This window comes from Pseudophryne corroboree, chromosome 12 (assembly GCF_028390025.1).
Source record: "Pseudophryne corroboree isolate aPseCor3 chromosome 12, aPseCor3.hap2, whole genome shotgun sequence".
Lineage (NCBI taxonomy): Eukaryota > Metazoa > Chordata > Amphibia > Anura > Myobatrachidae > Pseudophryne > Pseudophryne corroboree.
The window spans coordinates 52,440,396-52,453,446 of record NC_086455.1 but is presented as its reverse complement, the minus strand read 5'-3'; the positions used below and the strand labels follow the sequence as shown (position 1 = coordinate 52,453,446).

Genomic DNA, 13,051 nt, shown 5'->3' with positions numbered 1-13,051 from the left:
TGTTTTTTTACAGACATTGTACATACAGTGGGCGGGATTCAAATATTTTATTGCCCCTGATCTCCCGTCTATACTGACGGGAGATTGCGGGGCGATATTCTAATGACCCCCGTTATCGCGCTGATCGCACCCATAAGAGACGGGTTTAGCCGCGTAAAGCAGCTAAACTCGATTAAAAACATGGGCGCGATCGTGAAAAGTCCCGTTTGGGCGACCAAACGGGTCACTTTTCGCACATTTCAGCTCACCATCCCCTGGGGGGGGGGGGGGGGGGTGAGCTAAAATGCTGATATCGCGACCATCGGCAGCAACATTTGAATACGGCCAGCGGGCGCAATGGAAGCAGGAGGGTGGACAGAAGATTTGAATCCCGCCCACTAGGTCAGATTCTTCTGGTGCACTACTTACTGCCCCCACAGGTTTGATTCACTATGGCTTACTGTAGGGACACTCAGACCTGTCACATGGATGATTAGGATCTTTAATCTGCCAACAAATAAAAACCAGTCGTAGATTGGCAATTATTACTTTCCTTATGTACAGTATACTGCAGTAATGCACCTAAGGGAGTAGCCATGCGGTTTTCTAGATGACTCTCGTGAAGCTGCAACCCTCGATGAGGGAGTAATGTTATTAGTTTCTTTTAAGAATTGCCTCCATATATGCCCCTAATCAGGAACAAGCAACACTCCTCAATATGGCACTTGTATCACCCCAATGAGCAACATTACACTTGTTTTATGAACTGGTGCTGAATGTTTGGACTCTTCTTTACCATTAGCCTACACATCCCCCTTACTCTTATGTATAGGTTCTCAAACTCGTTCCTCAGGGCCCCAAACAGTTCATGTTTTCCATGTATCCTCAGAGAATCACAAGTTCAATAATTCATTCCACCTGTGGAACTTTTAAAATGAATACTCCTGTGCACCTGCTAGGTGAGCTGGAAAATGAACTGTCTGGGGTCCTGAAGACCATTTGAGAACCACAGCACCTATGTATAAAACTTCTCCATGGAATACTTTTCATCACTAAAACCAATGCTCCCTGAAATCACAGGTATAGGGGTTGGTAACACTCTCCACCTCAGCTAGCAATAGGGCCAGGAGGGGTCCAGTATATACAGACTAGTTTTACTTCATGCTACATCTGCCCATGGAAAAGGCTGTAGGCATACACCTACCTGCCAATCAGAACTCTTCCATTACTATTTGATAATATAGTATAGCATTAATATCTATTTAAATAAACTGCATCACAATCTGCAGATGGTAGGTTCTTACTATATGTAAAAAGGCATATGGCCACAAACAAAAAGCCACATACGGTGCAATCCTACAGCACCCAATTAAATATCTTGCACTCAAAGTAATAAACAAATGCATTTGGTGAATATATGCATTTCGTTTACAGCTATGCTACATATAGCAATTCATTATTTCAAATACTTCTAGAAGCAGAGCTACTTCCTTATCATGATCAGTATTGTTAGTATTGAGAATAAGTAAAATAAGACCGTGCGGCAAATATATACTATTTTTACGCGGCCCTTGACCTAGAAAGCCCTGGCCAGCCATTGATTTTGGAGATCGATTAGCGTGGGCTACTACCTGTTTATGGTAACCAGATCCCTGTGCTATATACAACCAGCTGAAGTGTACAAGATGCCTATCGGTTGATCGAAAGAACACCAAGTAATACTGTGCAACGTACATGCTACATATCAAATGTATGTACATAAGTAGATTCAGATGGTAGTCAGGCAGTCTATAAACAACAAGCTACAAATACCAATATGCCATCAAGTCAGTTGTTATAAATGGAAAAATTCATCACCAATACGTCCAGATGCTATGGTCAACTGTAAAGCCTTTTTAGCATCCTCAGCGATTACAAACACATCAACTAAATATCAGACTTCTACAGCCTTCCATTTTCTTAGTTGCGAACGGACCCTAATTTTCAAGGATAATGGCAGATTTAAAGATTTATCCTTGGAAATGTATGTTCCTTGTAATGTCCCAATTACGGAATAGTGGCCAACTGCACCATAATATTTATTATGTTCTGTATGACAGAGGACATTTGTTTTGAGTGTAAAGGTTCTGAGCTTCCACTCTCCTTGGCGTTCCCTCAAACTCCGGTGCTGAACAAAACACACACTCCTGGTCAAACACTGTAGGCATACAGGTACTCTTTCCAGCAGCTTTTCAGTGGCCATCTTTCCATAGAGGTAGGAAGACCACCAGAATGAAATAGTATCATGAGGCTCTCATCTGGACAGGAATGTAGATCACATGAAAGGTAAATATTAGTTTGTCCTTTAGATGGATGTAGATTAGTGCAGTGCCATAACTAGTGCTGTGGAGCAGGAGGCTCCAGCCTCAATGTCTACACAGCACCCATCATTCACATGGTGCTAATGTTTGCATGAGAAAGTTGCACGTGATGTCTCAAGCTAAAATGCAGTTTTCAGAATTCCCTCTGCAGCTTGGTAAATACCTCTCTGCACCGTGGGTTGAGGAAAGACGAACCAACGCAATATGTCCTAGCTGACAATATAAACCCCCATCACTCAATCAGTGACACAGGCAAGGGTAAATGCAAATAATAAAAACAAAAATTAGCAAAATACCCAAAAACATTTAATGCAAATAGATATGGATAAAGTAAATAGATCTACTCTACATATATAAAGACAAAGTCCAGTGAGATCTCCTCTCCATGATAGACAGACTGACACAGTGTAACTTTTCTCTTCTGCCCTGATGAAGGGCGGTGGTAGTTCTCACACAGGGTTAGGCCAGGCGTCCTGCTGGATGAAATAACGGCAGGGCTTCATCTTGCAAACCACTGTTTAATCTCGTCTCGGAGCTCCCTCAGCACGCATGCTGTGGATGCACAGTCTGTGTTTAGGATTTTTGTAAAGAACTTGTTCCAAAAGTCTCCACGCGATAATCTAGAATAGAGAAGAAAGATTGGGTAAACCATTTATAGATCCGATATTGATAATTCAGTGTTTTCCCTTCGCTTTAAATTACGTGCGGTCCGCCCGGCAAGTGTCACCTTGTCACCCGGCAGCTCCTACCGCTACTGTGTGCTGGATCACCTGGCAGCCCCAGTAATGTGTGCGTCCCCCGACGTTCGCCTGGCACCCTCTCCAACATTAACATGTTTCTGGTGGAGAAGGATGCTGGACGGAGCTCCAGATGTGACATCGGCTTCAGTCACAGTCAGCGCACTCCATCCGGCATCCGGGGACGTGCACAGTGTGATGTTGATGGAGGGCAGAGATCCCTCCCACTGCGTAAAAGGAAGAGGTGCGCCGTCTGGCCGGGAACAGATGACTGAGCATATTGAAGAGAGTGGTCGTCCAGCGTCCACTCTCAGAGACTCTGTTCTGTATAACACTGCGTCTTGGGTCAGGAGCTGTAAAAAGAACTTTGTGGAGCAAGTGGGGGCAAAGCCTTGTTTTAGTATCAGAGAGCTCTTTGTGGGGGCAATTAGTATTCTGAAAATCTATTTAAAAAACAATTTAGCCAGCACGTGGGAGCAAAGAGCTCTGCTGTGTAAATATCTGAGAGCTGTTTGTGGGGGCAGTCAGTATTCTGAAAAGCGGTTTAAAAAACAATTGTGCCAACAAGTTTGGGCCAGTATCTGATAGCTAATTTAATAATTTTATTATTGTGAAAGCCCCTACCCGGCAACTTCTTGATGCCACCCAGGTGGTTAAATTTTCTGGTGAGAACACTGCTTTATCTGTATTACAGTCAAATATCAATTTGCTTTAGATATTAAATTTCCTTTAAACTGGTGTCTACTTTTCAAAGTAAGGGTGCCTCTGCCAGTCACTGTCCCTTTATAGAGAGGAGATGAAGGTCATTCCAAAACTTCTATTGTTGTTTTAACACATGGGGGTGTATTCAATACCAGACGGAAAGGATCAGACAGGTCAGTATTCAATTAGCTGGTCAAATTCGACTGTCTAATTTGGCTGGTCCCGACAGCCGCTCTTCACCCATCCACGCTGCTCCGTCCCCGCTCGTTTCCTCACCTGTCCACGCCCCTCCATCCCTGCTCGTCTCCTCACCCATCCATGCCGCTCCAGCTTCGCTCGTCTCCTCACCAGTCCGTGCCACTCCGTCCCCGCTCGTCTCCTCACCCATCCATGCCGCTCCATCCCCGCTCGTCTCCTCACCCATCCATGCCGCTCCATCCCTGATCGTCTCCTCACCCATGCACACCGCTCCGTCCCCGTTCGTCTCCTCACCCGTCCGCGTCGCTCCATCCCACTGTCCCGTCCCCTGTCTCATCTCCCCGGCTCCGACATTGTCAATCAGACTTTAAAAAAAAGTCGGATTGACATTGTCGGGACTGGGACCAAAACCTGTCGGATTTGGCCATGGAACACATGGATCCACGGCTAATCCGACAATCCACGTGGTATCCGACAAGTCGGAAAAAATGTCCCGGCATTGAATAGGTCGGAAACCCTTCCGACCTAAATCTGCCATCTTTCCGACAAGACGGCACTTATTGAAAATACCCCATAATACACAGAGTACCCTATACAAGATTTTTTATATACAGTAGCCACCATGGAGGGATGAGTGGCCAAATCTTCTTCCTTAGCCCTGAGCAAAATCTATATAATAATCCACTATGCCATACCTAACACAGTATATACAGTAGGAAGGCACACTATATACAGAAGGAGGGGGCAGGATGAGGCAGAGCAGTGAGCGGACCAAGGTGACCAGGTATATGCCTGCTCAAATACACTAGTGTAATAATCCTCCTCCATTGGGCATCCGGCCTCCCAGCTCACTGAAGAAGCAGGTCACCACATTCCATTCTTAGTGACAATCTGACAAATCTCTGCAACGGTAGGATAGTGATTTGCACCCAACAAAACGGTTTCTTCATTTCACGTGGCCGTCCAGTCAGCTCCCATATAACGGACTTACAGGTACGTGAGGTGCCAGCAGGTGCGTGGAGAGCAAAACCTGCACAAAGGCAGAGAGCACATCCGCAGCAAGTTTCCCACTCAGGTGGCATAATTAACAGGTAGAAAGATTTTACAAAGCTCAGTGTGGATCTATGTGAATGAACGATCCACTTAAATTATTTTTTCAATGATTATATTGGAAAAACTGATATTCTTCATTAATATTTTTATTCCCAACACAGCAATGCTTAGAAAGGTACAACCTTAACCTAAAAAGATTTAAAATGATTTATTAGTTGATAGTACGATCTAAAAACAAAAATCTGGCTTGATCTATAAAAGATTTACTTAGTCACCTGGGGATTTCTTTGCTGATTTTCCATATTGACTCTTCTTTGTGGATCTGCAGGTTCTCTCTAAAAATTGCCAAGTGCACCACATTTGCAATGCCAAGAAGGTCCACCTGAGGGCAGCAGAATGATGCAGAGTTCATAAAACAGCTTTCAATATCTTATATACAATCTTATCACAGATGTGGCCTCATACACTTAATGTCTATACACTAAGCTGAGCAAGACGCCTGACAAAACAGTCTTATTCGCATTGCAGACGCAGCTCAGCGTCTCAGTGTACTACACACGCTGGGCTGCAACTTTATTTAATACCACATTCCTGTGCAGCTAGTCACAGATGAAGCGCAACATAATTGGCGTGAGAAGCGCCATGGCCGCTGCATCCTAGCACTTCGTACACGGACTCAGTCGCACACAGATGTACAAGCGTCATACATAAGATTAATCCGTGTAATCTAGCAATAGATATGTTGCTCCCAGTCTTATATATGCAAATTAGATGCATATTTTCAGCGAGAAAAACATGCGAAAGAGTTGCCCGGGACCTGCTGCTCCGGGAGTGGTTATTTGGCGTGGCTAAAGTCGCAGTGTGAGGACACATCTGTATGTAAAAGTTAAACCTATAAAAACATCTTTTACTAAACATTAAAAAAAAAAAAAAAAAAAAAAAAAAAAAAGAACCACACATTAACAAAGTAAAAATATATATATTTTTTTAAATTGTTCAGGATTCCCAGGAAATACATTTTTGGAATTGAAAATAAATAAATCAATATTATAGTTTATTCAATAATTGCACACTTCGTATTAGGATGCAATGAGGTCTAGCCTTCAATTTTAGGTTATACTGAACATGCGATAGCAAAGGTGCAGCGTCATTCCCTTGACCAGGGTTCAGGAATATATATATATTTCCCCCCCCCCCCCCCAGTATTTCTTTGAAAGTCTATTGTTTTCTTCCATTTTGCTATGTATTTAAAATTTCCCATAATTGAGCTTACTTCCCACTGTCTTCTGTGTCTCGTTTGATCACCTGCCATCAGTTTAGCTTTGTTCAGTCAGTCCCCTTACTGTGTTATACCGGTTACTGCGTATGGCACTCACGGCATCTCCACTTTGTGTGCTTTTAGCTCCCTATGCTCCTCTTTATTTACAGTCACCCATTCCTTCTGACTTAAAGCCACACGGCTATCGCTCCTCTCCCACTCCTCTTGGAGCATTTGCTCGGTTCTGTATTCTTCCCTCAGTCTCGTATGCTCTTGCAATGTATATGGTATCTTCCATTTTAGGGTTCATAACCCCTGTAGTTTGTTTCACGGTCAAAGCTAGGTTCAATGGCCCAAAGGGAGCTATACTTCCTATTTGGTAGAGCTAGAGGGGCCATGTTGGAAGCTTCTGTGCTCTGTCACAAGATAGTGGTTTGGGTGTCCTCTCAGTCCTTGTTCCTTTTATCATATTCAGTCTCTAATGACCATTCTACAGCATAGAGCACCAATGCAAAAATAAGAATTTACTTACCGATAATTCTATTTCTCATAGTCCGTAGTGGATGCTGGGGACTCCGAAAGGACCATGGGGAATAGCGGCTCCGCAGGAGACTGGGCACAAAAGTAAAAGCTTTAGGACTACCTGGTGTGCACTGGCTCCTCCCCCTATGACCCTCCTCCAAGCCTCAGTTAGGATACTGTGCCCGGACGAGCGTACACAATAAGGAAGGATTTTGAATCCCGGGTAAGACTCATACCAGCCACACCAATCACACCGTACAACTTGTGATTTGAACCCAGTTAACAGCATGATAACAGAGGAGCCTCTGAAAAGATGGCTCACAACAATAATAACCCGATTTTTGTAACAATAACTATGTACAAGTATTGCAGACAATCCGCACTTGGGATGGGCGCCCAGCATCCACTACGGACTATGAGAAATAGAATTATCGGTAAGTAAATTCTTATTTTCTCTGACGTCCTAGTGGATGCTGGGGACTCCGAAAGGACCATGGGGATTATACCAAAGCTCCCAAACGGACGGGAGAGTGCGGATGACTCTGCAGCACCGAATGAGAGAACTCCAGGTCCTCCTCAGCCAGGGTATCAAATTTGTAGAATTTAGCAAACGTGTTTGCCCCTGACCAAGTAGCTGCTCGGCAAAGTTGTAAAGCCGAGACCCCTCGGGCAGCCGCCCAAGATGAGCCCACTTTCCGTGTGGAATGGGCTTTTACAGATTTTGGCTGTGGCAGGCCTGCCACAGAATGTGCAAGCTGAATTGTATTACAAATCCAACGAGCAATCGTCTGCTTAGAAGCAGGAGCACCCAGCTTGTTGGGTGCATACAGAATAAACAGCGAGTCAGATTTTCTGACTCCAGCCGTCCTGGAAACATATTTTCAGGGCCCTGACTACGTCCAGCAACTTGGAATCCTCCAAGTCCCTAGTAGCCGCAGGCACCACAATAGGCTGGTTTAAGTGAAATGCTGAAACCACCTTAGGAAGAAATTGAGGACGAGTCCTCAATTCTGCCCTATCCGTATGAAAAATTAGGTAAGGGCTTTTATAGGATAAAGCCGCCAATTCTGATACACGCCTGGCTGAAGCCAGGGCTAACAGCATTACCACTTTCCATGTGAGATATTTTAAGTCCACAGTGGTGAGTGGTTCAAACCAATGTGATTTTAGGAATCCCAAAACTACATTGAGATCCCAAGGTGCCACTGGAGGCACAAAAGGAGGCTGTATATGCAGTACCCCCTTGACAAACGTCTGAACTTCAGGAACTGAAGCTAGTTCTTTTTGGAAGAATATTGACAGGGCCGAAATTTGAACCTTAATGGACCCTAATTTTAGGCCCATAGACAGTCCTGTTTGCAGGAAATGCAGGAAACGACCCAGTTGAAATTCCTCTGTAGGGGCCTTCCTGGCCTCACACCACGCAACATATTTACGCCAAATATGGTGATAATGTTGCACAGTTACATCCTTCCTGGCTTTGATCAGGGTAGGGATGACTTCATCCGGAATGCCTTTTTCCTTCAGGATCCGGCGTTCAACCGCCATGCCGTCAAACGCAGCCGCGGTAAGTCTTGGAACAGACATGGTCCCTGCTGGAGCAGGTCCTTTCTTAGAGGTAGAGGCCACGGGTCTTCCGTGAGCATCTCTTGAAGTTCCGGGTACCAAGTCCTTCTCGGCCAATCCGGAGCCACGAGTATTGTTCTTACTCCCCGTAGCCGTATAATTCTCAGTACCTTTGGTATGAGAGGCAGAGGAGGAAACACATACACGGACTGGTACACCCACGGTGTTACCAGAGCGTCCACAGCTATTGCCTGAGGGTCTCTTGACCTGGCGCAATATCTGTCCAGTTTTTTGTTGAGGCGGGACGCCATCATGTCCACCTTTGGTTTTTCCCAACGGTTCACAATCATGTGGAAGACTTCTGGGTGAAATCCCCACTCCCCCGGGTGGAGATCGTGTCTGCTGAGGAAGTCTGCTTCCCAGTTGTCCACTCCCGGAATGAACACTGCTGACAGTGCTATCACATGATTTTCCGCCCAGCGAAGAATCCTTGCAACTTCCGTCATTGCCCTCCTGCTTCTTGTGCCGCCCTGTGTTTACGTGGGCGACTGCCGTGATGTTGTCCGACTGGATCAACACCGGCTGACCCTGAAGCAGAGGCCTTGCCTGACTTAGGGCATTGTAAATGGCCCTTAGTTCCAGGATATTTATGTGAAGTGACGTTTCCATGCTTGACCACAAGCCCTGGAAATTTCTTCCCTGTGTGACTGCTCCCCAGCCTCTCAGGCTGGCATCCGTGGTCACCAGGACCCAATCCTGAATGCCGAATCTGCGGCCCTCTAGGAGATGAGCACTCTGTAACCACCACAGGAGAGACACCCTTGTCCGTGGAGACAGGGTTATCCGCTGATGCATTTGAAGATGCGATCCGGACCATTTGTCCAGCAGATCCCACTGAAAAGTTCTTGCGTGGAATCTGCCGAATGGAATAGCTTCGTAAGAAGCCACCATCTTTCCCAGGACCCTTGTGCATTGATGCACTGACACTTGGCCTGGTCTTAGGAGGTTCCTGACTAGGTCGGATAACTCCCTGGCTTTCTCCTCCGGGAGAAACACCTTTTTCTGTACTGTGTCCAGAATCATCCCTAGGAACAGCAGACGTGTCGTCGGAATCAGCTGCGATTTTGGAATATTTAGAATCCATCCGTGCTGTCGTAGTACTACTTGAGATAGTGCTACTCCGACCTCTAACTGTTCTCTGGACCTTGCCCTTATCAGGAGATCGTCCAAGTAAGGGATAATTAAGACGCCTTTTCTTCGAAGAAGAATCATCATTTCGGCCATTACCTTGGTAAAGACCCGGGGTGCCGTGGACAATCCAAACGGCAGCGTCTGAAACTGATAGTGACAGTTCTGTACCACAAACCTGAGGTACCCTTGGTGAGAAGGGCAAATTGGGACATGGAGGTAAGCATCCTTGATGTCCAGAGACACCATATAGTCCCCTTCTTCCAGGTTCGCTATCACTGCTCTGAGTGACTCCATCTTGAACTTGAACCTTTTTATGCAAGTGTTCAAGGATTTCAGATTTAAAATAGGTCTCACCGAGCCGTCCGGCTTCGGTACCACAAACAGCGTGGAATAATACCCCTTTCCCTGTTGTAGCAGGGGTACCTTGATTATCACCTGCTGGGAATACAGCTTGTGAATGGCTTCCAATACCGCCTCCCTGTCGGGGGGAGACGTTGGTAAAGCAGACTTCAGGAACCGGCGAGGGGGAGACGTCTCGAATTCCAATTTGTACCCCTGAGATACTACCTGCAGGATCCAGGGGCCCACTTGCGAGTGAGCCCACTGCGCGCTGAAATTCTTGAGACGGGCCCCCACCGTGCCTGAGTCCGCTTGTAAGGCCCCAGCGTCATGCTGAGGACTTGGCAGAAGCGGGGGAGGGCTTCTGTTCGTGGGAAGAGGCTGTCTGCTGCAGTCTTTTTCCCCTTCCTCTGCCCCGGGGCAGATATGAGTGGCCTTTTGCCCGCTTGCCCTTATGGGGACGAAAGGACTGAGCCTGAAAAGACGGTATCTTTTTCTGCTGAGAGGTGACCTGGGGTAAAAAGGTGGATTTCCCAGCCGTTGCCGTGGCCACCAGGTCCGATAGACCGACCCCAAATAACTCCTCCCCTTTATACGGCAATACTTCCATATGCCGTTTGGAATCCGCATCACCTGACCACTGTCGCGTCCATAACCCTCTTCTGGCAGAAATGGACATCGCACTTACTCTTGATGCCAGAGTGCAAATATCCCTCTGTGCATCTCGCATATATAGAAATGCATCCTTGAAATGCTCTATAGTCAATAATATATTGTCCCTGTCCAGGGTATCAATATTTTCAGTCAGGGAATCCGACCAAGCCACCCCAGCACTGCACATCCAGGCTGAGGCGATTGCTGGTCGCAGTATAATACCAGTATGTGTGTATATACTTTTTAGGATATTTTCCAGCTTCCTATCAGCTGGTTCCTTGAGGGCGGCCGTATCAGGAGACGGTAACGCCACTTGTTTTGATAAGCGTGTGAGCGCCTTATCTACCCTAGGGGGTGTTTCCCAACGCGCCCTAACCTCTGGCGGGAAAGGGTATAATGCCAATAATTTTTTAGAAATTAGCAGTTTTTTTATCGGGGGAAACCCACGCTTCATCACACACCTCATTTAATTCATCTGATTCAGGAAAAACTACGGGTAGTTTTTTCACACCCCACATAATACCCTTTTTTGCGGTACTTGTAGTATCAGAAATGTTCAAAACCTCCTTCATTGCCGTGATCATGTAACGTGTGGCCCTACTGGAAAATACGTTTGTTTCCTCACCGTCGACACTGGAGTCAGTGTCCGTGTCTGTGTCGACCACCTGAGGTAACGGGCGCTTTAGAGCCACTGACGGTGTTTGAGACGCCTGTACAGGTATTAACTGATTTGCCGGCTGTCTCATGTCGTCAACAGTCTTTTGTAAAGTGCTGAAACTATCACGTAATTCTTTCCATAAGACCATCCAGTCAGGTGTCGACTCCCTAGGGGGTGACATCACTAACACAGGCAATTGCTCCGCCTCCACACCATTTTCCTCCTCATACATGTCGACACAACGTACCGACACCCAGCACACACACAGGGAATGCTCTGATAGAGGACAGGACCCCACTAGCCCTTTGGGGAGACAGAGGGAGAGTTTGCCAGCACACACCAGAGCGCTATATATATATATATATATATATATAGGGATAACCTTATATAAGTGTTTTTCCCTGATATAGCTGCTGTATATATTTATCTGCCAAATTAGTGCCCCCCCTCTCTTGTTTTACCCTGTTTCTGTAGTGCAGGACTGCAGGGGAGAGTCAGGGAGCCTTCCTCCAACGGAGCGGTGAGGAAAAAATGGCGCCAGTGTGCTGAGGAGATAGGCTCCGCCCCCTTCTCGGCGGCCTTTCTCCCGCTTTTTTAAGGAAAAATTGGCAGGGGTTAAATGCATCCATATAGCCCAGGAGCTATATGTGATGTATTTTTTGCCAAATAAGGTGTTTTTATTGCGTCTCAGGGCGCCCCCCCCCAGCGCCCTGCACCCTCAGTGACCGGAGTGTGAAGTGTGCTGAGAGCAATGGCGCACAGCTGCGGTGCTGTGCGCTACCTTATTGAAGACAGGACGTCTTCTGCCGCCGATTTTCCGGACCTCTTCAGTCTTCTGGCTCTGTAAGGGGGCCGGCGGCGCGGCTCTGGGACCCATCCATGGCTGGGCCTGTGATCGTCCCTCTGGAGCTAATGTCCAGTAGCCTAAGAAGCCCAATCCACTCTGCACGCAGGTGAGTTCGCTTCTTCTCCCCTTAGTCCCTCGGTGCAGTGAGCCTGTTGCCAGCAGGTCTCACTGAAAATAAAAAACCTACTTTAAACTTTTACTCTAAGCAGCTCAGGAGAGCTCCTTAGTATGCACCCTTCTCGTTCGGGCACAAAAATCTAACTGAGGCTTGGAGGAGGGTCATAGGGGGAGGAGCCAGTGCACACCAGGTAGTCCTAAAGCTTTTACTTTTGTGCCCAGTCTCCTGCGGAGCCGCTATTCCCCATGGTCCTTTCGGAGTCCCCAGCATCCACTAGGACGTCAGAGAAACTCTATTCATGGGTCTTCTAAACCTCCACGTGTTATCAGTATCCCTTATGCTACTTTATCGCAAAGGTAATCCCTCCTGTGTGCCAATCGTTCAGAGGGTAATTTTACTTTTGGTAGGGGAGTATATATGGAGAAACCTTATCCAACAATATTACCTTATCTTATTTGGCCTTGAACACCGCACACTACTGGCCGAGTTTCTCCAGGCTGGGGTGGGGGAGATAGCGAGGCAACTATTTATGCAGTTCTCACATTTTTTGATATGTTATCTTAATATCTATTATAACGGACTTTTAAATAATAGAGACTATTGGTTTATTGCTTGATTACCTCAATGATTCTACATATTTCATGTATTTCCATCATTTTCTGTGACTGTTGCTGTATGTTAATTGTACCTTTAATCCTTACAATGTCTGTGTATGCGACACTTTATGCTTCAATAAAAAATATTACCTTATCCTACAGTCCGTTAGAGGAGAACTTTAATAAATGGAGGATATGGAAAGACAGGTGATTTTACAGTGTGCTCTATATATATATATTTTAGAATTGATCCTTAAAATGACAAACATATCT

The 13,051-nt window shown here is 46.1% G+C and overlaps 1 protein-coding gene across 5 annotated transcripts in view; it reads right to left on the bottom strand.

Moving 5' to 3' along the window:
- Positions 1-2,623: 2,623 nt before the first annotated feature.
- Positions 2,624-13,051, bottom strand: part of BUB1B (BUB1 mitotic checkpoint serine/threonine kinase B) — a 168,526-nt gene continuing 158,098 nt past the window's right edge. For all 5 annotated transcript variants that reach the window (XM_063947509.1, XM_063947507.1, XM_063947510.1 and 2 more), the window contains exons 22-23: positions 5,305-5,411; positions 2,624-2,959 (exon numbers count right to left, since the gene is read on the bottom strand). In XM_063947509.1, the coding sequence (XP_063803579.1) occupies positions 2,839-2,959; positions 5,305-5,411 (228 nt within the window). In that variant the 3' untranslated portion in view covers positions 2,624-2,838. The remainder of the gene's footprint in view (positions 2,960-5,304; positions 5,412-13,051) is intronic.